Source organism: Protopterus annectens, chromosome 7.part0 (assembly GCF_019279795.1).
Source record: "Protopterus annectens isolate FY-2018-M chromosome 7.part0, PAN1.0, whole genome shotgun sequence".
In the NCBI taxonomy this organism is placed as follows: Eukaryota; Metazoa; Chordata; order Ceratodontiformes; family Protopteridae; genus Protopterus; species Protopterus annectens.
Genome location: NC_056739.1, coordinates 306051563 through 306077591, shown reverse-complemented (window position 1 = coordinate 306077591; position 26029 = coordinate 306051563). Strand labels below are relative to the sequence as shown.

Genomic DNA, 26029 nt, shown 5'->3' with positions numbered 1-26029 from the left:
CAAGAGGTACCTACACACGAACAAGGTCAAGGTTTTTATTCCAGGCTATTTCTGGTGCCAAGGAAGGGAAAAGATTGGAGACCGATTTTGAATCTTTCCATCCGAAACACATTCCTACTCGTACCAAAATTCAAGATGCTCACTCTACAGCAACTTCTTCCCATGCTGGGCAAGGAGTCTTGGCTGGTAACATTGGACCTCAAGGAGGCATACCTGCATGTCCCAATCAGACAAAATTGCAGAAGATACCTCAGATTTCTTGCAGGTTCAACCCATTATCAATTCTCTGCATTGCCCTTTGGTTTATCTACTGCGCCCAGAGTATTCACGAAATGCCTGGCATCAGTAATTGCCTACTGCAGACTTCAAGGGATACAAATATACCCTTACCTGGACGACTGCCTGATCCAAACGGACAGCAAGCACATTCTTCTGAAACATCTGGCTTATGTAATAATATTATTAAACTCTCTAGGATACACAGTCAACAAAGAGAAATCAAGACTAATACCCTCTCGGAAGATAATTTTCCTGGGTGCCAGTTTGGACACAAACACCCAGACGGCCTACCTCACGCCAGAGAAGCAGGGGCAACTAATTCAATATTTCAGAACACTGGCAAATTGCACCAGGCTGACTGCAAGGAAAATCCTGCAGGCTCTGGGATTCATGGCATCTTGCATCTTACTAATCCCATGTGCAAATCTGCATATGAGAAAACTACAATGGTACCTAAAAAACATATGGTCTCAACACAGCCACAGTTTGGAAACAATAATACCATTAATTCCATGTCTGCAAAAGGAATTTCTGTGGTGGGCTCAAGCATGCCAAACAAACACAGGTCTTCCATTCAGCAAGCCTCAAGCAAATCAAGTCATCACAACAGACTCCTCGGACTACGCCTGGGGGGCGCACATGACAGACCGGTGCATTCAGGGCAAATGGACCCAAAAAGAAAAGCACCTTCACATCAATCAAAAAGAAATGCTAGCAGTGATGAATGCTATTATAGCTTTCAAGGACCTTCTACAACCAGGTCAGCTATTGATAAGAACAGACAACACCACAGTTATGTGGTACATAAACAAGCAGGGAGGAACACATTCTTATCCCCTATGCAGACTAGCCATGTCACTTTGGAACATGGCCATGGACTTACAAATGGAACTACAAGCACAGTACTTGCCAGGCAAGGAAAACACGCTGGCAGACAACCTAAGCAGGAATATGACAGATCCACACTAATGGAAGTTGCATCCAAAAGTTTTTACAGAAATAATCCAAGAACGGGGAAGGCCAGACATAGATATCTTTGCCTCTCACAAAAATCATCAATTGACAATATTCTGCTCGAGGATCTTCCATCCAAAGGCATGGAGAGTGGACGCTCTCTCTCTTTCAGTTGGACATCAATGACAGTTTATGCCTTCCCACCTCTTCCTCTGCTGCCCAAAGTCCTATTGAAGACCAGAGCAGACAGACCAAAGATGATCCTCATTGCTCCGGACTGGCCAGGGCAACACTGGTACCCACTCCTGAGGAGCCTGACGCATTCCCCACCATGGACCCTGCCTCTAATGCCTCTTCTTCTGACTCAGAACAGCTTCAAAACTCTTCACAGTCAGCTGAAAACACTCAATCTAGCCGCATGGAAGATTTCTTAGCATCGCAGCAGGCCCTGCTCTCCAAGGAGGTGCAGGATGTCATTTTGGAGGCCAGAAGGCCATCAACTAGAAAAGCTTTGGAAACGTTTTTGTGTTTAGAATGAGAAAAAGGGCCAGTGCCCTGGAAAACTGAATTTACCTCAAATACTACAATATTTGGCTGAACTGTTAAGCAGTGGACTTTTGTTCTCCTCCATCAAAATCCATGCTTCAGCCATTTCTGCAGAATACAACACTGATCCGCCTTTATTCTCTCACCCTCTATTAAGACAGTTCCTCAGAGGGGCTAAGAATTTAAGACCTTCAAGAAAACAACCAATACCTGCTTGGGATCTTAATTTCATTCTGGAAAAACTGACTTTGCCTCCTTTTGAGCCAGCTGCCTCATCAGATTTACAATATCTATCCTGGAAAACAGCTTTCCTTCTGGCTATCACTTCATCTCGTAGAGTTTCAGAACTACAGGCTCTTATGGCTGTCCAGCCTTTTATCATCTTCCATCAGGACAGAGTTTCATTACGTACCAACCCGTCCTTTATGCCTAAAGTGGTATCCAGGGTAGCTTTAAATCAGGCCATACATTTACCTACTTTTTATCCTAATCCTCAAAACAAAGGGGAGAGATTACTGTATTCCTTGGACATCCACAGACAACTGCGTTATCTGGACAGAACAAAACCTTTCAGAAAATCAGAACAGCTTTTTGTGGCCTATGCGGTAGGAGCTCAAGGAAAGTCAATATCCAAACAGAAAATCTCAAAATGGATAGCCCACTGCATACGCTTTTGCTATTCCTTTCATGGAAAAACTGTACCTACAGGCATTAGAACTCATTCTACCAGGGCCACAGCCACCTCTGCAGCCTTCCTCAGAGGAGTTCCTACCAAGGATATTTTAGAAGCAGCCACTTGGAGTTCTGTACATACCTTCTCCAAGCACTTACAACCTACCATTATACTCCAAATCTAGAGCAGGCTTTGCCACTGCAGTCTTGCAGGGCATTTTGACTCCTCCTTGCTCCACCTAGTGCCTACCACCCCTTTCTTAGCTTTGGGATTCTACCCATCTGTTATGACTGCAGCTGTATGCACGATGAACATAGTACAGTTTTGTACCTACCATAAATGTAGATGTTCGAGTGCTAATACAGCTGCAGTCCAGGTTTCCCTCCCTCCTTCCCCTCTAGGGGTCTTCTTTTATGGTGTATTTGCTTGCAGCTACTGGTTTTTGATTATATTGCATTGCATTTTTTTTATAATTTGATGTATTGCCTTCCTTCTGGGGGCACCTGACATCTGGGGCAAGAAAAACTGAAGAAAATGGAGTCGGCTGGTTCTTTTATACCCCTGTCGCACTGACGTCAGGGAAGAAGCGACGACAACCGACGCCGGACCTAGACTTTGGAATTCGGCCGACCGAAGACCCGCCTGACGTCAGGAGAACCCATCTGTTATGACTGCAGCTGTATTAGCACTCGAGCATCTACATTTATGGTAGGTACAAAACTGTACTTTCTCCCCTTTGGAGGTCTGGAAACTGTCTCTACAACCCCCTCTTTTGGTCATTCCTTCACCGATCTGAACGTTGGGTTTGGGGACCTTGGATCAGAACGTTTCCCTGAGACTACCAGAGTCTGATCCAATAATGTGGAAGTCTTCTATTCCAACAATACCTCTTACTCATTCAACTCTGACAGCATCAGATCTCGAAGGGTCCTGGTGCCAAGATGTCAGGGCTGGTGCCCAGCTGGTTGAGATCAACTCTGAGTCTTTTGGATCCTTCCCTTCCTTTTATTGCTTTGGAACTTAGCAGTTCAGCTCAGCTGTTTGCCTCAGGACATGCCTTTGTCAGGCTATTTGGAATCCAAAGGGTGGCCCTCAGTAACTGTTTTCTTGGCCTTGAAATAGTTGTGTCTAAGTCTGGAAAAGAGGTATCCCTCCCACACTCTGAACCATCCTGACTTCTGCTGAAATCTTCGATTCGTCCTCCTATTACCATGGGACACCCAGCTTCGATACATCTTGACACAGTTCATGTTGTGAATTCCTGTTTGGCCTCTGAGTCTTCCAAGAAATCTTCCACTGCGGAAGTACATGAGAAGCGTACGTGCAAGCGGAGACATGTGAACTCCGCTCAGGTGTCCCTCAGAGGATGGGTAGTCTGTTTCAGGAATGTGCTAGTCACTCTACCATGAAGGTACAAATGACTGCCATCTCCAGTTTTAATGTGGGAGGGGATTGTACTCCAGTTGCTTCACTGAAATTATTGAAAGCCTTCTTGAGGGGACTACTTTTCTTCATCTTCCTTTAAGAAACCATGTCCCACCTTTGGATATCTCCTTCCAATCCTCCTTTTGAAACTGCAGCTATAGCGCAGCTGAAGTTTTTTATGGAAAACACTTTTTCTTGTGGCAGTCTTCTCAGTATGAAGGATTTCAGAGCCTCAGACTCTGTTGTGCCAGTCGCCTTATTTGATATTTCACAAAGATGGTCTCTCTCTCTCTCTCTCTCTCTCGCTGTGTGTCTCTCTCTCTCTCTCTCCCCCCTTTTCCAGGGTTCCTATTGATGACATTCATACTGCAGCTTCTCGGTCCACTGTACATATGTTCATATCCCATTACAAATTGGATTTGCAGTCCAGGTCTCTAACTTTACTTAAATCCTTCCGTGAAACCACTTTGGATTTTTGGTAGCTGGAGACTCTGTCCCATCAGTAGAGGTGGACAGATGAAACTACATCTGATACAAAAGTTATGTACTTACCATAAAGTTAGATCCATGATGTCTTCTTCCATCCTCCTCAACTTTCCCTCCCTCTGTCCCCCCTGTAAGGTTGTCAGTATCCTTGGCTCCCGACTGACCACACTGGACCCTTGTCTTTTGTTTCCCTCTAGTCCTATCCATATATTTTTATTGTTACGGTACCTTGATCGTTTTTAGGCAGGCAAACTAGATCTGAGGTGTTGTAATGACATAGGGGAATTCTGGGTGGGGAGAGCCTGAGCCTTGGATCCAAACGTCTGAAAGCTGTCAGTTCTTGAGTAATACAGTTCAAATTACCCATCATTTGAGAAGGACAGAAGAAAACAACATGTATCTAGTGTCATAGTACTTCATGTACAGTTAAGTACTAGTGCCCATTATGGTGGCCATTTGTTTGGAATATCACACTGACCAGGTTATTAGACTTGTGCTTGCAGACGTGCATTTGTGGACACTCTAATGGTCCCCCAGTTGTTAACACAGAGAAGACTTTGGGTGTGCTGTATAATTAGTTCATAAGTGATGAAATGTATACATAGCACTGTAGTTATTTGATATGCACCAGAAAGTCTTAGATTACAGTATTTGGTAACAGTAGGGTAAATTTCACTCACATCACTTGAGTTATACTTTTGTAATCTTTATAGCCCTTTGTCAGATAAAAAGATTGATGGCTGAATGCAGTGAAGAGACTTAGGATGTTGTTATAGGGCTGCCATCTTAAAGACTAACGTTTGAATAAAAATTTGTATTCATTATTCATTTGAACATTCTTAACATTTTAATCAGTGGATTTGGTTCTTGTGCTGTTTTTGAGAGTATTGTTTAAGTTGAGCTCCTATTATAACAATGTACTGGTTAACATGTTGCATATTCATTTTTTTTTTTTTCATTTTGCAGTTCACAATCATTGCTGAAAAATGAATATTAGTGTACATTTCACTGCTTTCTGCCGTAGGCATTCTTCTCCGGCTTTTATCAAGGTCCTGGTGCCACTGAGGCCATTTATCTGCTTACCTTTGCTGGGATTGGGTTCTGTGGATCCACAGCAGCCAGCTATGGCTTTGATGTCAGGGTTGTAGTTACTAACCCTGACTTGTCTGTCATTGACTGTGCCATCAGTGTTAGGGTTCCCAACTTTGACACCTTCAGCATTAGGGAAGCTTTGGGCATGAGGGCTTGGGAGTTGTGCTTTGATGAAACTCTCATCATTTCCCTCAAGCCTAACAGTACTTTTCCCATGGGCAGCTACTCAGCCATAAGAATAAATGCTGTCAAGGCCAGCCCAGATGCCAACCAGTATATTAACCTCCAGATTCAATACTAGCTTGTCCTTCCGTGCCTGGGGCAGTAGTTATGATGCCCACTACAGTGTCGTTATCAGAGATGCAAGCCTACCTGCATGTGTCACCCTTTACATATGGTTCAGTTATGGCCTCAGCCACAGGACCACAGGTGACTGCATTTTCAGCCATCCATCTTCTCTAAAGGGCAGAAGGACTGGCAGGATTCAGTAAAAAGAAGAAGCCTTGTCAAGACAAATTTTGTCTTGCTCCTTAGAGCTGGCCCCACCAAGATCAGGAAGGCAGAAAGGATGCATTATGTTGTACCTTGACTCCCCTGTAGAGTCTTCCTCCTGGAGGTAGATGTAAAAGAGGAAATATGGCCCTTTATTCTCAAGACAACCTGAAGATGGTTCATGGTAAAGCAGGATGTAATCTAGAAACATTTTCCTCTCTGGAGCTTGTCACCCGGTCTCCTAGATCTTACTTTTGTTTCCACTGTGAATCATTGAATTCCATCTCAATTAGAACCCAGTGTAACAAATTAAACTTCTCAGGACCCCCCCCCCCCCCCCCCCACAAAAAAAAAAAAATCTGTATACCAACTCCATATTTGCAGAAATACAAACAAGAGAAAATCCTTTAAAACAAATGAATCACTTCACTACTGGCACATGCTTAGAAACTACATGGGCAGGGATTTCTTATGGAAAATTGCCATTGGGAAGTTGTACCGTGGTTTGAGTCATCTAGTAGGAACTTGCGTGGTGTAGGAAATTGCTTTCTTGTGGGTGGTTTGTCCACCTGAGAAGGTGGGTTAACCAGTGGCTGAAACAGCTTAGGAAAATCTTGATATGATGGCTCCTGAAAGAGGAAACAACTTCTGATCTGAAAAAGATTGTATTTAGTTTGTGTAAACTCCCAAGGTTGACTCAGTTGCTGTCACACTTCCTTAAAGTAGACTGCCATTCCTCAAACATGAGCTGTTGATCTGCAAGCTAAGGAATTCTTGGCATCGTACAGGACAGAGAGGAGCATCTGTCCGTTATCGTCTTTTAGAGTGATGACCATAAGTTATATATCCCACATACTCAGATTTCAGAAGGAACTGGTCCAGGAAGTCAAACTCAGGATGGGTTGATAAAATGAGATTTTAAGCTGAAATCTCCAAATATCTACCCAGCATCATTAAGTTTGTTGCTCACTATATGAGTGAGTTCCATAACGTCACTATTGGAAATTTGCTGGGTTTCTGCAGTTGATGTTTCAGAATATCAGAACTGATGAGTAAGTCTCTGACACTGTGCTGTGCAGGACTCTGAGAAAAGGGAAAGGTAACAGTAGTGGAACTCACCTTTTCCCTCTTGTCTAATTTCTTGCAACCTCAGAGTTTGTGTATATAGAAATTGGGGCGCAGGGGCTTGCCCCCCACATCAGGGAGTGATTAGCTGTATGTATGTCGGAGTTGAAATCCCTGGGTAGTCATAATGAATGTTCAGGCTTCGATCTGAAACCCAATTATTTTCGTAGCTCAGTGCTAGAGTTGTTTCAGTAAGGCAGCGGGCACGGGCATTACCATATGGCACTGTGCCTACCTCAGTGTAAGATTTTGCTGAGCATGTAAAAGAGAACATTATGAACTGCACCTTTTGATTGAACTTTGCTGTTTGGACCAGCTGTAAAACAAGCCTAAGAAACAAAGGCAGAAAAGCAAATCCCTCACCCCATTAGCATTAGGTTCATTGCTTCCCAGTGCATATTCTCACAAATGCAGCACAACCTGCATCAGTTATGTTTCCAGCACCATCAGCAGCAGATAACGAATGTTCATCATAGTATTGATTCTTGCAGTCCTTGCATTTGTGATATCCTGTCCTCCCACCAGAAGAGAGCTTCATCTGTGTTATGAAGCATGCATCGCTGATGCCATCTTTAGGTCTCAGTCCATAGTTTGGCCTTCTTCCAGCAGCCAGATGAATACCCTGTAGGGTTTTTTTTTTTTTTCATCTTAACTAATTACCTTCTTGATTGTTGGCTAATGTTTGATGCTGAATCTTGTGCTGAAGAATATTTTGTTAAAGTTAGTAGTTGTGTGTTGTATGGAGAAACAAATCCCCCATTATGATTTCCATTCCAAGTGATTGTTCTGCCTTGCCCCATAGCACAGCATGGACACTTGTCCACTGTGTGCTTTTTTCACCCAAAGACACTCTACGGAAGGTGTTGACCAGTCCAAGAGTTTGCATCCAAAAAAGGTGGTGCAAGCCTGATTCACAGCCATTATGGAAACTGTCAAAGCCCTTTAGCTGCTCCTGCCTTAAGGAAAAATACAGACGAGGAAGAGGTGTCTGGAAACAGAGTGCCTTGCATAACATGCATTTCCATGGGTCTCTACTGACTGTGCAGATAGTGAGTTGCTTTTGGTTGAGGTCTCTTGTGTGACCACTGTGCAGGAGCCCAACCATTGTTTTTACACATGTTCTGGAGCAACACTTTGGCTTCAGAGGCCTGTACTGTAATCTCTGAATGGGGAAGGCAGGACCACCATTATCCTTTTACACAAGAAGGTTCCTGGAGATCACATCAAGGCATTGCTTCCCGGTCCATGATCCACTGTCTCCTGGGCAACATCTGATCTGAAGTAGTTTACTTTATTTGGTCTTAACCTGTGGGACCTTTGGGTTACAGATCCGTATCGGATCCAAGCCGGCAACTTTTACTAGCATTTGCTCCGAGCTCCAAACTCCTCCCCTTACCCATAAAACATCTCCACTGCCTTCCATACCCAGATCTCGTTTGCTGTGAATGGCTTGTGCATCGTGGTCTCTTGAGCTCCAACTTTTAAGTGGGTGAAAACTTTCTGAATATCTTTTTTCTTTCAAGACCTGAGTAGGTGAATTGGATACTCTAAATTAGCCATAGGTATGAGTGTGTGTACAACTTTGTGGTGTGGAAGAACAACCAAGGTAGGGCTAGCCATCCAGTGGTGTAAACCATGGCTCAAGATCATTGTCACTTTTGAAGTGACTTTTCAACCCCATGTGCAAAAAAGGGGTTGTGGGTGGATGTAACTTCCCAAAATAAAGCAGAATTGGGCATGGAAACGAGTTTGGTCCGTAGTGAATGCATGCATGTTACGGCTGTTTTTTTTTCTCCCCCCATCTGTTATGCAAGACAGTCAAAGAGAATAAATAATTTTAATTTGCTTATAGATGATAGTGATGAAGAAAAGGGCGATCTCAAGAGTATGCGTCAGAAGAGGCAAGCTGCCTCTAAAGCAGCTTCTAAACAGCGGAAAATGCTTCTGGATGATAGAGGCAGTGAGGAAGAAGAGCAGGATGATGAGGAAGAAAAAATTGTGAATGGTAAGACTGTTTAGTGTGCTATGCTGAAACCTAGATACGAAATTTACGGTCTGGGGTCCTGGTAGTATCTACTCCTCATCATGGTACTTTGTTTACTGATTGGTACACATTATAGTTTGCTTAAGTGAGTCAAGCCAGGGTGGAGACTGAAACTACAAAGTGCTTTCAGTTGGACTTAAAGTGACTTTTACAGTGGCTGCATATCCCTTCAAGTGCTTTAATCCTTGAGTGGAACACTGAGGTAAACTTTCAGTATTAATTCCTCAAGTCTGCTGAAGTTGCAGCATTAATGACAGTTAACTAGCTGTTTTAACAAAAAATTGATCCACTCTTCTCTCTCCTGTCTGCCTCAACTAATGGGTTATTGGATAAATACTGATCCAAAGCTAGCAGTGTTCAGACATTTGGATCTAAATTTCAGGCTCCTCCCCTACCTGTAATTTCCCCTCCGTCATAACAGTACCTCTGATCTTACTTGCTTCTTTTACGCTTTAGATGTGATTCTTTGACCCCATGCTGGGTTCATTTTTTGCAGATAAGTGAACTTTGTCTTGGGATTTTTTGCCTCTATTTATTGTTATTTCTGCCTTGTTTCTCTCTCATTCTAACTAAAAGCTTAATTTCATCCTCCTTTCTTCCTAAAGATGTTTGTCTCCCCTGTTCTCTCCTTTACTTCCTCCCCTTTAAAAAAAATTCTTATGTGATGTTAGCTTCAGGATCCTTTTTGGTAGCTTCCTGGTATACTGTATGTATTAAAGCTTTTAGCCTTTGCACTCTGCTGTTTATGGTATTTTTTTCTCTCACATCTGTGTGGCTTATCTACTTTCTCCCAACATATCTGATAAGGCCTTTTGTTTTAAGAATTATAGCACTTGTGGTCGTAAAATTCACTTCACCCAAGACCCACATTCAGAATGGGTCTTACTGCTTTGGGGCTTCCCACTTGGATGAGGATTGTTCTACGTGTTCAGCCTTCAGGGCAAGGGCTCTTTCAGACAGTAAGAAAAACTGTTACTTAAGGGTCTTTCCTCAACCACAGTGGGAGAATCAACCTTCTATCAACTGGGCTGTCCCTCCAGCAAGAATTCAAGGGGAAAAAGTAAGGGAGATGAGGCAAGTGATAAAGAATACATAGAAGGAAAAGCAGTCTTCTAAAGAAAAATCTTCAGAGAAAGGTAAGTCCCATGAGAAGGAAGCTCGAAAGAGATCCCTGGAACCTTCTGGACTCTTGAGTCCAGCTCCAAACCTTTCAAAATCTTGGGATCTAATTCCTTTGTTGGCTCCTGTTAGAATCCAGTCACTCACTCTTACTGTGGAAGCATGTTTTTTTTCCTCTGGAGCCAGTAAGTTCTCTGCACAATTAACCCTTTTTGCCAGGAGAGGTCAGTCCTCTGTGCCTCCATAAACGTCTTCTTTCTTAAGGCTCCTGAAGTCTTTGAGAAACATGTCCAAGTCAGATGTGGACAGAATGATATAGAAGTTTTTAAGGACCAAGATTCAGTTATGGGTCCTTCCTGCACTTCTCCCCTTTGGAGGTCTGGAAACTGTCTCTACAACCCCCTCTTTTGGTCATTCCTTCACCGATCTGAACTTTGGGTTTGGGGACCTTGGATCAGAACGTTTCCTTGAGACTACCAGAGTCTGATCCAATAATGTGGATGTCTTCTATTCCAACAATACCTCTTACTCATTCAACTCTGACAGCATCAGATCTCGAAGGGTCCTGGTGCCAAGATGTCAGGGCTGGTGCCCAGCTGGTTGAGATCAACTCCGAGTCTTTTGGATCCTTCCCTTCCTTTTATTGCTTTGGAACTTAGCAGTTCAGCTCAGCTGTTTGCCTCAGGACATGCCTTTGTCAGGCTATTTGGAATCCAAAGGGTGGCCCTCAGTAACTGTTTTCTTGGCCTTGAAATAGTTGTGTCTAAGTCTGGAGAAGAGGTATCCCTCCCACACTCTGAACCATCCTGACTTCTGCTGAAATCTTCGATTTGTCCTCATATTACCATGGGACACCCAGCTTCGATACATCTTGACACAGTTTATGTTGTGAATTCCTGTTTGGCCTCTGAGTCTTCCAAGAGATCTTCCACTGCAGAAGTACATGAGAAGCGTACGTGCAAGCGGAGACATGTGGACTCCGCTCAGGTGTCCCTCAGAGGATGGGTAGCAGGAATGTGCTAGTCACTCTACCATGAAGGTACAAATGACTGCCATCTCCAGTTTTAATGTGGGAGGGGATTGTACTCCAGTTGCTTCACTGAAATTATTGAAAGCCTTCTTGAGGGGACTACCTTTCTTCATCCTTCTCTAAGAAACCATGTCCCACCTTTGGATATCTCCTTCCAATCCTCCTTTTGAAACTGCAGCTACAGCACAGCTGAAGTTTTTTATGGAAAACACTTTTTCTTGTGGCAGTCTTCTCAGTATGAAGGATTTCAGAGCCTCAGACTCTGTTGTGCCAGTCGCCTTATTTGATATTTCACAAAGATGGTCTCTCTCTCTCTCGCTCTCTCTCTCTCTCTCCCTCCCCCCTTTTCCAGGGTTCCTATTGATGACATTCATACTGCAGCTTCTCGGTCCACTGTACATATGTTCATATCCCATTACAAATTGGATTTGCAGTCCAGGTCTCTAACTTTGCTTAAATCCTTCCGTGCAACCACCTGGGATTTTTGGTAGCTGGGGACTCTGTCCCATCAGTAGAGGTGGACAGATGAAACTACATCTGATACAAAAGTTATGTACCTACCATAAAGTTAGATCCATGATGTCTTCTTCCATCCTCCTCAACTTTCCCTCCCTATGTCCCCCCTGTAAGGTTGTCAGTATCCTTGGCTCCCGACTGACCACACTGGACCCTTGTCTTTTGTTTCCCTCTAGTCCTATCCATATATTTTTATTGTTACGGTACCTTGATGGTTTTTAGGCAGGCATATTAGATCTGAGGTGTTGTAATGACATAGGGGAATTCTGGGTGTGGAGAGCCTGAGCCTTGGATCCAGACATCTGAAAGCTGTCAGTTCTTGAGTGATGCAGTTCAAATAACTCATCATTTGAGAAAGACAGAAGAAAACAACATGCATCTAGTGTCATAGTAAGCATATATCCTTCATGTACAGTTAAGTACTAGTGCCCATTATGGTGGCCATTAGTTTGGAATATTACAATGACGACGTTATTAGACTTGTGCTTGCAGACATGTGTATTTGTGAACACTCTAATGGTCCCCCCAGTTGTTAACACAGAGAAGACTTTGGGTGTGCTGTATAATTAGTTCATAAGTGATGAAATGTATACATAGCACTGTAGTTATTTGATATGCACCAGAAAGTCTTAGATTATTGTATTTGGTAACAGTAGGGTAAATTTCACTCACATCACTTGAGTTATACTTTTGTAATCTTTATAGCCCTTTGTCAGATAAAAAGATTGATGGCTGAATGCAGTGAAGAGACTTAGGATGTTGTTATAGGGCTGCCATCTTAGACTAACGTTTGTATAAAAATTTGTATTCATTATTCATTTGAACATTCTTAACATTTTAATCAGTGGATTTGGTTCTTGTCCTGTTTTTGAGAGTATTGTTTAACTTTAGCTCCTATTATAACAATGTACTGGTTAACATGTTGCATGTTCATTTTTTTTTTTTTCATTTTGCAGTTCACAATCATTGCTGAACAATGAATATTAGTGTACATTTCACTGCTTTCTGCCGTAGGCATTCTTCTCCGGCTTTTATCAAGGTCCTGGTGCCACTGAGGCCATTTATCTACTTACCTTTGCTGGGATTGGGTTCTGTGGATCCACAGCAGCCAGCTATGGCTTTGATGTCAGTAGAGGTGGACAGATGAAACTACATCTGATACAAAAGTTATGTACCTACCATAAAGTTAAATCCCTGACTTGTCTGCCATTGACTGTGCCATCAGTGTTAGGGTTCCCAACTTTGACACCTTCAGCATTAGGGAAGCTTTGGGCATTAGGGCTTGGGAGTTGTGCTTTGATGAAACTCATCATTTCCCTCAAGCCTAACAGTACTTTTCCCATGGGCAGCTACTCGGCCATAAGAATAAATGCCGTCAAGGCCAGCCCGGATGCCAACCAGTATATTAACCTCCAGATTCAATGCTAGGTTGTCCTTCCGTGCCTGGGGCAGTAGTTATGATGCCCACTACAGTGTCGTTATCAGAGATGCAAGCCTACCTGCATGTGTCACCCTTTACGCATGGTTCAGTTATGGCCTCAGCCACAGGACCACAGGTGACTGCATTTTCAGCCATCCGTCTTCTCTAAAGGGCAGAAGGACTGGCAGGATTCAGTAAAAAGAAGAAGCCTTGTCAAGACAAATTTTGTCTTGCTCCTTAGAGCCGGCCCCACCAAGATCAGGAAGGCAGAAAGGATGCATTATGTTGTACCTCGACTCCCCTGTAGAGTCTTCCTCCTGGAGGTAGATGTAAAAGAGGAAATATGGCCCTTTACTCTCAAGACAACCTGAAGATGGTTCATGGTAAAGCAGGATGTAATCTAGAAACGTTTTCCTCTCTGGAGCTTGTCACCCGGTCTCCTAGATCTTACTTTTGTTTCCACTGTGAATCATTGAATTCCATCTCAATTAGAACCCAGTGTAACAAATTAAACTTCTCAGGACCCCCCCCCCCCCAAAAAAAAAAAAAAAATTCTGTATACCAACTCCATATTTGCAGAAATACAAACAAAAGAGAAAATCCTTTAAAACAAATGAATCACTTCACTACTGGCACATGCTTAGAAACTACATGGGCGGGGAATTGTTATGGAAAACTGCCATTGGGAAGTTGTACTGTGGTTTGAGTCATCTAGTAGGAACTTGCGTGGTGTAGGAAATTGCTTTCTTGTGGGTGGTTTGTCCACCTGAGAAGGTGGGTTAACCAGTGGCTGAAACAGCTTAGAAATATCTTGATATGATGGCTCCTGTTCCAGAAAGAGGAAACAACTTCTGATCTGAAAAAGATTGTATTTAGTTTGTGTAAACTCCCAAGGTTGACTGAAATCTCCAAATATCTACCCAGCATCATTAAGTTTGTTGCTCACTATATGAGTGAGTTCCATAACGTCACTATTGGAAATTTGCTGGGTTTCTGCAGTTGATGTTTCAGAATATCAGAACTGATGAGTAAGTCTCTGACACTGTGCTGTGCAGGACTCTGAGAAAAGGGAAAGGTAACAGTAGTGGAACTCACCTTTTCCCTCTTGTCTAATTTCTTGCAACCTCAGAGTTTGTGTATATAGAAATTGGGGCGCAGGGGCTTGCCCCCCACATCAGGGAGTGATTAGTTGTATGTCTGTCGGAGTTGAAATCCCTGGGTAGTCATAATGAATGTTCAGGCTTCGATCTGAAACCCAATCATTTTCGTAGCTCAGTGCTAGAGTTGTTTCAGTAAGGCAGCGGGCACGTGCATTACCATATGGCACTGTGCCTGGCTCGGTTGTAAGATTTTGCTGAGCATGTAAAAGAGAACATTATGAACTGCACCTTTTGATTGAACTTTGCTGTTTGGACCAGCTGTAAAACAAGCCTAAGAAACAAAGACAGAAAAGCAAATCCCTCACCCCATTAGCATTAGGTTCATAGCTTCCCAATGCACATTCTCACAAATGCAGCACAACCTGCATCAGTTATGCTTCCAGCACTATCAGTAGCAGATAAAGAATGTTCATCATAGTATTGACTCTTGCAGTCCTTGCATTTGTGATATCCTGTCCTCCCACCAGAAGAGAGCTTCATCTGTGTTGTGAAGCATGCATCGCTGATGCCATCTTTAGGTCTCAGTCCATAGTTTGGCCTTCTTCCAGCAGCCAGATGAATACCCTGTAGGGTTTTTTTTTTTTTTTCATCTTAACTAATTACCTTCTTGATTGTTGGCTAATGTTTGATGCTGAATCTTGTGCTGAAGAATATTTTGTTAAAGTTAGTAGTTGTGTGTTGTATGGAGAAACAAATCCCCCATTATGATTTCCATTCCAAGTGATTGTTCTGCCTTGCCCCATAGCACAGCATGGACACTTGTCCATTGTGTTCTTTTTTCACCCAAAGACACTCTACAGAAGGTGTTGACCAGTCCAAGAGTTTGCATCCAAAAAAGGTGGTGCAAGCCTGATTCACAGCCATTATGGAAACTGTCAAAGCCCTTTAGCTGCTCCTGCCTTAAGGAAAAATACAGATGAGGAAGAGGTGTCTGGAAACAGAGTGCCTCGCATAACATGCGTTTCCATGGGTCTCTACTGACTGTGCAGATGGTGAGTTGCTTTTGGTTGAGGTCTCTTGTGTGACCACTGTGCAGGAGCCCAACCATTGTTTTTACACATGTTCTGGAGCAACACTTTGGCTTTAGAGACCTGTACTGTAATCTCTGAATGGGAAAGGCAGGACCACCATTATCCTTTTACACAAGAAGGTTCCTGGTGATCACATCAAGGCATTGCTTCCCGGTCCATGAATCCACTGTCTCCTGGGCAACATCTGATCTGAAGTAGTTTACTTTATTTGGACTTAACCTGTGGGACCTTTGGGTTATCTTTGGGTTACGGATCCGTATCGGATCCAAGCCGGCAACTTTTACTAGCATTTGCTCCGAGCTCCAAACTCCTCCCCTTACCCATAAAACATCACTGCCTTCCATACCCAGATCTCGTTTGCTGTGAATGGCTTGTGCATCGTGATCTCTTGAGCTCCAACTTTTAAGTGGGTGATAACTTTCTGAATGTCTTTTTTCTTTCAAAATCGTTAGATAGAGTTGGTATAGGTTCCCCTTTCTCCTCCCCTCGCTTGTTGCATTGAGTTTTAGGGTAGTTAGAGTAGTTTGTCTTGTTGTGTGGATTTTTTGCCCCCCCCTAGTGTTTGCTGTGTATGAGTGTGGTGAATGTGTGTGTGTCTGGAAGAAAGAAACCACCTTTTTTATTAGTTTCTTTCTACTAAAAGACAGTATGGTGGACAAACCGATTTTCAAGCTTTGCACTGTGTGGCCGTAAATTCTCCCGTGCGGATGGCCACGCTGTGTGTGTGATGTTCCTGGGCGTGGCCCATCTGAGTGTGGACTGTGCGGGCTTCAACCCCTGTGCCATTAAGGATAAGAAGGCCAAGTTGTCCCTCAAAGGCCTCTTTCCCCCTTCATAGATTGTTTCCTCGTCTCCGGCTTTGGCCACAGCGGCTGCTGTGGCCGCCTCTCCTTCCTCTCTTCCCCTGACTTCTCCTCCCTCCCAGGCTGGGACTCTGTACAAAAGTCTATGTAGGCGGAGCGGAAAAGGGGCAGAGAGAAGGAGAGAGAGTTGAAGGTGAGGGAAAAGTGAAAGAGGTCTCCGGACCTCCCTTCACCTGTTAAATCAATACGGATCCATGAGTCCCCTCAGCTCTGATCTCCGAGTTTCTCCCCGGAGCAGACACGTGCAGCTTATAGGGCCTCAGTGCCCCGACCTGCCAGGTCGGAGTTCGTGGCCTTGTCGAGGTCCACCTGGTCTTTGTCTGAGGTTAATATGGATAAAATGATGAGGAGGTTTGTCCGTACTCGGATCCAGATGGGGGTCTTGCCAGGCCCCTCTCCCTCAAGAGGGGGGGGGGGGAGCACACTTCCTTTTTTCCAGCCGATATCTCCTTCTCTCGATCCAGCCTTCGGGTTCAGAGTATTCCGATCCGAGGATGGCTTTGGTCAGGGGGTTGGCGCCCGACAGTACCTGCTTCCTCAATGCCGACAGCTGCCTGGTGTATTTCAGATACAACCAGCTCGGATCCTAGCCGCTCTCTGAGCCCGGAGCTTGGGTGTCGGATCCAAGGGAGTGGAACTTTTTTCATCGGCTCCGCCTTTATCGGGCCAAGTTCCCTCCCTCGGAGCTCCATCCACTTTGAGCACAGCTCCGATTCTCTCTTCGGACCTGGGGAGACCTGCCCTCCTTATTGGCCTCTCAGGAGGTTCACTCTCATTTGACGTGGTAGAAAGGGTTCTCTCCGCTGGATCAAGACCCCTGACTGCCCCCTTGGTTCAGTCTACGGTCCCCATCGTTTTACCAGAGGGACAGCCCCTGCTCGTGGAACCCCAGACGGTTCCCCATGAGGAACAAGTGGCTTGAGATTTCCCCCAAAGAGGTACCTCGCAAGCCTACATGCAAGAGGAGGCACTTGGGACCCCCCCACACCCACACAGAGTCCCTCACCGAGGGCATGGACTTGGATGATGGAGAAGGTTCCCCTAGGTCACCTCCCAAGGATGTTTCCTTTAGAGACATCATGGAATTCCTGCGCCAGAGGGGAGGTTGGTCTGCCCCCAAACCTTCCTCTGAAGATTCCGTGTTCCTGGTGGCTTTCGGCACTGGCCCATCTTACTGGATGTCTCCTCCCGCTGATCCTTTGGTGGATCTGGTCACTTCGCGGCCATGAAAGGAACCGGACACCATGGAACCATTTCCAAAAAGACCCGACAAGATTTTAAGCCCCTCCCCCAATAGACAGACTAGCATGGAACAAGGGCACCCCCGTACATGCTATGGTGATAGCAGCAGCCACAAAGAAGGAACTTGCTCACGAGAGTTCCTCAGTTCATCCTCCTGACTGAGAGCAGTGGATGATTGACCGCCTAGGGAAGCGGGTTTACGCTTCAGCTACCTTTTCGATTAGGGCGCTGAACTACCTGGCCCATGTCACCAGACTCCCAACACGACCGGGTAAAGGAGCTAGAGGAGTCTCTCCCCAAGTCCATGTCGCAGGAGGACACCGCTTCGTTCTTCGTGAGGATGGACACTTTAAAAGCAGTTTCCAACACGTTCATGTGACTCCTTTCGCATGCTACGGAAGGAGTGGCTAGGGTGGCTGGATCTGGCTTGTCCATGAGGTGTAACTCCTGGCTTCACCCTTCAAGGCGTCCTTAGCCAATACCCTTTATGATGGCTCTACTCTCTTTGGTAAGACTGTCAAAGAGACATTAGTCCCTAGAGTGAGGAGGACGGGAAGACACTGTGTGGCATCAGGATCCGCTTTTCGAACCCTCATAGGTCCTCTTCCCGGAACCAGAGAGGGCAAAAGAAGATGTGGTTCCGGAAGTCAAAGTATTCCCGGGACACACTGGGCTCTTCTACCCCCAGAGGCAGGGGGGGACAAAATGGATGCCGGCCCAGAGGCAGAGGCGGGTCTGTGCAGTTTTGGGTCTCGAGAACCTTTTTCGTACAGAACCGGGCAGCAACCCTGAGGGGTTGCCTGACTGCTCTACTCTGGAGGCAGTCTGGGGACAGTTATCCTTGCACCTAGCAGTATGGGAGTCCATAACAACAAGACCGCTGGGTGCTTCAGATCATATCCAGAAGATACTCTATTCCCTTCCTGAGTTCCCCCAAATTTTCCAGACACCTCCCGGACTTACCACCCATGCAAAGGGAGGCAGCAGTACAGGAAATTTCCAAGCCGTTGGCAAAACGAGCCATCAAAACCGACCCCCAGATCAGTCTGCATCGGGCTTCTACTCCAGGTTCTTTTTGGTGCCAAAGAAAACAGGGGACTTGAGGCCCATTCTGGACCTTTCTACCCAGAGCCTGTCAGTTGCCAAAGAGAAGATGTTCTTCTTGTTTCACTGTTACAGTCATCGTATTTGGATTATCTGCTTGCAGTAGCCCTCAGTCGGCCTGATTATCAAGTCTTGGGTGGGTCCTGCATCGGTTGCTGTATCATCTTCCATGACATCAGGTAGTCAGGGGTATAAAGCATGCAGCTGAGACCATTACATCAGTCTTTCTTGCCGTGCGGTGCCCGAAGCAGAAGCAGTTCGCAAGTGCCGGTCGGCTTTTCAATTACGAGTTTCAGAACCAAAGTCTTCAACTAAAGCTAAGTACCCCATTGGGGAAACTTTTTCTTGCTTTAAACCGATGTTAGTAAAAGTCAATAATTGTATTTCTTGTAGAAAGCAAATACCTCATAAAGATTTTCATTCGAATGTATTCCTTGCTTAGGCCGTGACCACGATATACCTCGCTGTCTGTTTTGTGCCTTATTTAAGCAACGAACTATTCAACATCAGTATATTTACGCTTCTAAATATTTTGGTACTTGGTTCAATTATCCAGATATGTCTTCAGTAAGCCATCCGACTACCGACATTCCAAAAAAACGCAAAGATAAAGACAGAGACAGGCCGCTTAGGTCCAAAGCTTCCAACGACGCTTCTCCTGAGCCAGTCGCCAGTTCGCCGGTACTCAGTGAGGCTCTTTCACAGCCCCTGATACGCGCTACTTCAGATTCACAGGCCTGTACTGAGACCCATTCAGAGTCCAGTATGCCGCGAGATGCTTCAACTGTGGAACCTGCGGATGTCTCTACCTTGGATGGGTCCAGAGTCACTGTGCAGGCACCGGCTTTTGAGGGTGTATTCAGGCCTCTACTGACTTGCATATTAAACCGATGCCATCTTCTTCAAGGCCTAAAATTCGAACCATGCCTAGAAAACCGATGCCCAGACCACATGGTCAGGCCTCTATGCCTAAAAAACAAATGATAAGAATGGCTGAAGACCTTATTACTTTAGGTTCATAGGTTCATACTAGGCTATCTGCCCGAGGGCATTTACAAGCCTAGCCCATAGTTTTGTGGCTTACGCCACCCCTTTAGTATGGGGAACTATACCCATTATTTTGCTGTGCCTCTGTCGAGCAGTGACACTGAGGTAATCCCTGGGGTATATCTGCGATCTCCCATCCATTGGTCAAGATTTCTCTTGAACAAGGCCAGCGAGGTGCTCTGCCTCACATATACCGGGATTTTATTCCACAGCATAGGGAGTCTTTGGGTGATGAATCTATCCCTCCAGCACGTCCTATTAATAGCCATGTCGAGGTTTAAGTCTCCCGCCCTTGTGGCTCTGATGGATCTAGATTTTTTGAGGTGTAGCATATTCATCAAATCTGGGTTTGACATGGCCTTGTATGTTAGGCAAAGGTCACCTCTGAGCAAGCGGTAAGCGACTGAATAGAGCTGGAGTTCTTTCAGTCGGGCAGCATAGGACAGATGTTTGAGACCCTTTATCCTTTTGGTGAGGAACTTTTGTGGCCTCTCCAGCTGCTGCAAGTGTCGGGTCAGATACATTCCGAATGGGGCATTGTACTCAATCATTGGTCTGATGAGTGATGAGTATAGGGAGACTATGACCTCCCTTGATCTAGATGAGAATCCCTTCATGATAAGGTGGGCAATGTAGAAGGTCTTCCTAACTACTTTAGCTACATGGGTGTCGAATGACAGACTACTATCAACCTGGGTCCCCAGGTCCCTGATAACTTCTTCTGTGCTCAGTGGATTGCCACCTATTTGGTAGCTAGGGGTAACCTTGTTTTTCCGAAGGGTATGACTATGCATTTTTGGCATTTAACTTTAGGCCATGGCTCTGGCACCAGTTATCCGTTTCTGTGAGACCCTTCTGAAGGATATCTGTGTCAGATGTGTTTTCTACTATGGCCCAGTTTGCAGTCATCTGCAAACTTTGTCAGCCATAACCCTCCTGTGTTTGCTTGTACTTGGAAAAGTAGATGCCAAACAAGAGTGGGCCCAGGACTGAGCCCTGTGGTACACCACTTGTGACAGGCTTTGAGTCTGACATGGCGCCAGCAACTCTGACCCTGTGGGTTCTGTCACTCAGCCAGTTTGCAACCCATCTTGTGATGTATGGGTTAACATTTAAGCTGATGAGTTTTTCAATGATACCCGAGTGGGGTATTGTATCGAAGGCCTTCGCCAGATCGAGGTAGGCTGTATGGACTGCCTTTCCCTCATCAATGGCTTTGGTGACTGTTTGAAAAAGTCAACCAAGTTTAGAAGGCATGATCTGCCTTTGACAAAGCCAAACTGGGATGGATCCAAAGTCTGCAAATTCCCTATGTCTTTATTTATGAGGTCCATTATGATCCTCTCCATGGCTTTGCAGATAAGGCTTGTCAAGCTAATGGGCGGTAATTTCCAGGGTCGGTGGAGGCACCGCCTTTGTGAAGTGGGACCACAGTTGCAGTGCGCCACTCCTGGAGTGCGTATCCAGAGGTAAGACTATGATTAAACAGCTGTCCTAGCTGTGGGTTTAATTCCTCGTTGAGTTCGTGGAGCACACAGCCGGGGACACCATCAGGTCCCATGGATGCTGTGTTTTTTGCTTTGGAGAGAGCAGTTCTCACTTGGGGGTTGGAGATGTTTGGGGGTCTGCAATCGCTTGGTATAGATATCTCTCCTTTTGGGGAGGGGGAGAAGTTTGCACTGAACCTGTCAGCCAGTATGTTGGCAATGTCTGTAGGATCTGTAATCTTCACATCATTTTGAACTAGTTCTGAGCATATCTGGGAGTTTCCTCCTAGGTTTCTAACATAGCTAAAGAAGGCCTTATGATTGTCTTTTGAGTCTTTAGCTATTTTTCTCTCAAAATTTGCTTTGGATGATTTTATGAGAGCTCTTAGTTTTTTACTTATAGTGATCAAGGGTGTCTTACCTTTTAAGGATTTTGCTCTATCTTGTAGTAGCTTCCTCCTTTTGTTGTAGAGTTTGTTTATGGCTGGGGTCCACCAGACTGGACGCTTGCCTTTGGTACAAAGAGTCTTTGTTTTGCTTGGGATTGCCTTATCCATGCAGTCCTGCAGGTGCTGGTAGAAGGCATTTGTAAGTGATTCAGCGGCTTGAGTACTGTTTTCCGCCAGCTCGGGAGCCTTAAAGGAGACCACACTAGTCTTTAGAAGTGTGAAGTCGGCTTTCGAGAAGTTCTTTACTGTGGTCTTTTTATTTCAGGTGGGGTGGGATGAGCACCTCCAGCGAGAGTAGTTTGTGATCTGATCTCAGCAGTGAGGGTATACTTCGGTGTTGAACATTATGCTCCCATGTTCGTGATGATGAGATCAAGTATGTTTTCTCCTCTTGTGGGGATGGTGACTAGTTGTTCCATGGCATTTGAGTTTATGAATTCCAGGAACTTTTGGGCTAGGGTGTTTGGGCTTGAGTAGTGTTCCCAGTCTATATTAGGGTAATTGAAGTCACCTAGTATGATGGTGTTTGGTGATACATTTATCCCTCTAGTGTTTTCAGGAAGGCCATGTGAGGTTCCTGAGTTTGTGAGGGTGGCCTGTAACATGCTACAATTTGCAGAGCAGTCTTGCCTATGGTTAATTGCACCTGGATGGTCTCCGATGCATCGTGCGTTGCCACCAGTCTTGAGGTGTGGGTGTCCTTGATGAATATGGATACCCCCTCCTTTCTTGGTATTGTCCGGATTTTGGGGCGGAGCATGATAAGAGGTAAAACCTGATAGTGCTGGGGTGCTCTCAGGAGCCTTGAACCAGGTTTCTGTCACTGCACAGACATCGATGTTCTCCATACTGAGAAGGGCCTCGAGTCGTGCATTTTGAGATTTAGACTTCTGGCATTGAGCAGCATTACCCTTAGTTTTTTTCCTTTTTGTGTTCTAGGGTGGTAGGTTTAGAATTTGAGCCTTGCCTAAAAAAGGCACTATAGGGGTGGCAAGAGCCTTTGCCAATATCCGGAATCCCAGGGGTGACAGGTGCAAGCCGTCCCTTGCGCAGCAGCGTGGCTTGTCCAGCATGTCATCCCAGGCAGACAGACATTGGATCCCCTTTGAATGACACCAGAGTTTAAGCCAATTGTTAAAGCTGATCATCTTATCTCTGTATTGTGGCATCATTCTTGGTGAAGGTAGGATACTGCTCAAGGTCAGGGTCATACCTGCCTGGACTACATAATCAGAGAGCTCCTCATTGTCTCTTTTCATGTAGTCCAAGGAGGTACGTCTCAGGTCGTTTACACCAGCGTGGACAATGACTGAGTCGTATTTGTACCTGCTGTTGAGAGACCTGAGTGCTTGTGTTATGTGGATTCTAGCACCCGACAGGCAGCTTACTGTGACCTTCTCCTTACTCAGTCTGGTGAGCGGGACGTCAGTGTGTCTGACTATGGAGTCACCAATGACTAGTGTGTCTGGCATTGTGTTTGGCCTTAAGGGCTGTGACTGTTTGACACTCTGACTGTGAGGTCTATGTGTTACAGGTGTTGTGTTCTGAGGTGGTGGTTGTTTGGGTGTCTGCTTTGGTGGCCTCTGCTGTTTTGGTAGATTTTTGATCAGAGCCGCCGAGTATGTCTTTGTGTGTTTATGTGTATGATTTGAGGTTGTGATGGTACTATGTGAGACTGGGTCTATAGTGTGTGTGGTAACCTTCTCCTCCTGACTGGTCTTGCCAGTCCTATGTTGAGAGAGCTCAGCCTCCAGTTTGGCCGTATAGTTGCATCTCTCGCATGTATTTGTGTTTTGTGGGAGGAGGAGAGGGTTGTCTGTGTACATGAGGCAATTGTAACATTGCCTTAATATTCCCAGGTATTAATCAGGGGAAGCCAACCTTCCCCCTCTAAGAGACCTAGGACTGAATTTGCTTGTGATACTTCTGACCAGATTCTGAAATTTCTGTTTCCTCTGATGACCAGGATTTGCCCTTATCTACCTATGAGGATTCTGATGCAGAGGACTCTATTCCCTCTGCTTCCCACCCAGAGGATTTCTCTTTTGGTGAAACCTTGCGTACGCTTAGGGAGCATTTTCGTTGGGAAAGCCAGGATTACTCTGATTCTAAAAGAGGGATTTCTTACTCCTGCCCCAGCACAGGCCTTCAGCTATCCCTCCTGTTCTAGACGTTGTTGATGATGCCTTTTCAGAATCTAGCTTGGCCCTGACTCTCTACCTCCTGCTCCCAGAAAGCCTAACAGATATTACAGGGTTACTGACTCTCACAAGTTCTTTTTTAAAAATCCTACTGCGGATCCCGAGACCATCTCTCAGGGACCCAAGGGCATTAAGGCTACTACTGCCAAAAATCCTGCCCCCTCTGATAGAGACTCCAAGGCACTGGATAGATGGGGTAAGAAGGTATACACTTCTGCAACCTTGACCATTAGGGCCTTAAATTGCCTGTTTCATATGTTAAAGTATCAGCAGCATATTATTGGACTGCTTAAATAAAAGATGATTATTCCTGACTGTGCTGAAAATAAGGATTTACAGGATTTAATGTATTCTGTTGAACAGGTTGGAAAACCTACTTTGCAATGTGGTTTTGATTCACTAGAGGCATCTTGTAGTACTGCTGTCACTGGGTCTCTACTTAGAAGGCATGCTTGGCTTAAGGAGCAATCCTTGCCAGATCATGTTAAAGCTAAATTGCTGGATGCTCCCTTAAATCTAGACCGCCTATTTGGCAACAAAGCAGAGGAAGTTCTTAAAAAGATGGAGGAAAAAGCTAAATCTATGCAAACTGTTAATAAAACAGCCTTCAAGATTTAGTAGGTATTGGCCCTCTAAGAATTGGTCCTTTCCTGCCTCTTCCAGGCCTTCAGACAAAACCCAGAACCAGCAGAACACCCAGGCTTCAGTCCCATGGTACTCACAGGACTAAGCAGTGTGGGGGGGGGGGGGCCTCCCACTTCCAAATCTAGGAGTAATAAGACCCCCCCCCCCCCATGGTAAACTGTCTCAATGACTTAACTTTAAAACTTCCAAGCACTTCTCAACTGACTTCTCCTTTAGGGGGAAAGATTGCTCTGCAGGCAAAAACTGAGAACTCGTTACCCAGGACAAATGGGTTTTAAATATACTTTCCCAAGGATACAGATTTCACTTCCACACGTTACCAACCGCAAACGGTTGGCCAGATCAACCCCCAAATCAGTGGGCAGAGGCTCAAAGCAAGTACTCTCTCAAGTATAAAGGCTATTCAAGCTGTACCAGAAGAGGAAAAGGGACAAGGTTTCTACTCAAGACTTTTCCTGGTACCCAGAAAAGACAACTCATGGCGTCCTATCCCGGACCTTTCTATCTTTAACACCTTTTTGGTGATTCCAAAATTCAGGATGTTAACCCTTCACCATTTGCTTCCTATGCTAGGCAAAGATGCCTGGTTGGCAACACTGGATTTAAAGGAAGCCTACCTGCACATCCCAATCGGGGAATCTTGCAGACGATACCTACGCTTCAAAGCAGGCTGCATGCACTATCAGTTCTCTGCAGTGCCCTTTGTCTTATCTACTGCGCCCAAGGTATTCACAAAGTGCCTAGCTCCAGTCATTGCTTTTTGCAGGCAAAGAAATATTCAAATATACCCATACCTGGACAATTGTCTAATTCAGGCAGAAAGCCAGGACATACTTTTGAATCATCTGGCGTTTGTACAAAAGGTGCTAATTTGTCTGGGGTACACCATAAACAAAAAGAAATTACATCTGGTACCCTGTCAACAAATTATATTCCTGGGAGCAAGGTTGAACACAGCTTCCCAGATGGCTTTCCTTACGCCAGTGAAACAAATTCATTTGACAACTTACTTCAGACTAGTGGCCATAAAAACCCTGCTATCTGCAAGACAGATACTGCAAGCCTTTGGGTTCATGGCCTCCTGCATTCTACTAATTCCATATGCTAGACTGCATATGAGGAAGCTACAATGGTATCTAAAAAGCCTATGGTGTCAACATTCTCAGGATCTAAAAGCAATGATTCCTATCATACCTTGCCTAAGGCTAGAATTCCTTTGGTGGGCAGAGGCCTGCCACCAGAACAAGAGATTATCATTCACTCTACCCCCTGCCGCCCAAACCCTAACAACAGAAGCATCAGACTATGCATGGGGGGCTCACCTGGCAGGGAAGTGCATTCAGGGCAAATGGAACCCAAGTTAAATGCACCTGCATATCAACCAAAAAGAAATGTTAGCTGTACAGAATGCTCTGACAGCCTTCAAGGACCACATTCTTCCAGGACATTTAATGGTAAAGACGGACAACAGCACTGTTATGTGGTACATAAACAAGCAAGGGGGTACCCATTTGTACCCCCCTCTGCAGACTAGCCATGGCTTTGTGGAACACAGCCTTGAACTACCAAGTGCATCTACGGGCTCTATTCCTGCCAGGA

The 26029-nt window shown here is 45.1% G+C and overlaps 1 protein-coding gene across 1 annotated transcript in view; it reads left to right on the top strand.

The window, feature by feature from the left end:
- The window catches only part of NUCKS1 (nuclear casein kinase and cyclin dependent kinase substrate 1), a 927319-nt gene that overhangs the window by 583291 nt on the left and 317999 nt on the right, over positions 1-26029 (top strand). The window contains exon 7 of the mRNA XM_044076829.1: positions 8925-9077. Within this exon, the coding sequence (XP_043932764.1) occupies positions 8925-9077 (153 nt within the window). The remainder of the gene's footprint in view (positions 1-8924; positions 9078-26029) is intronic.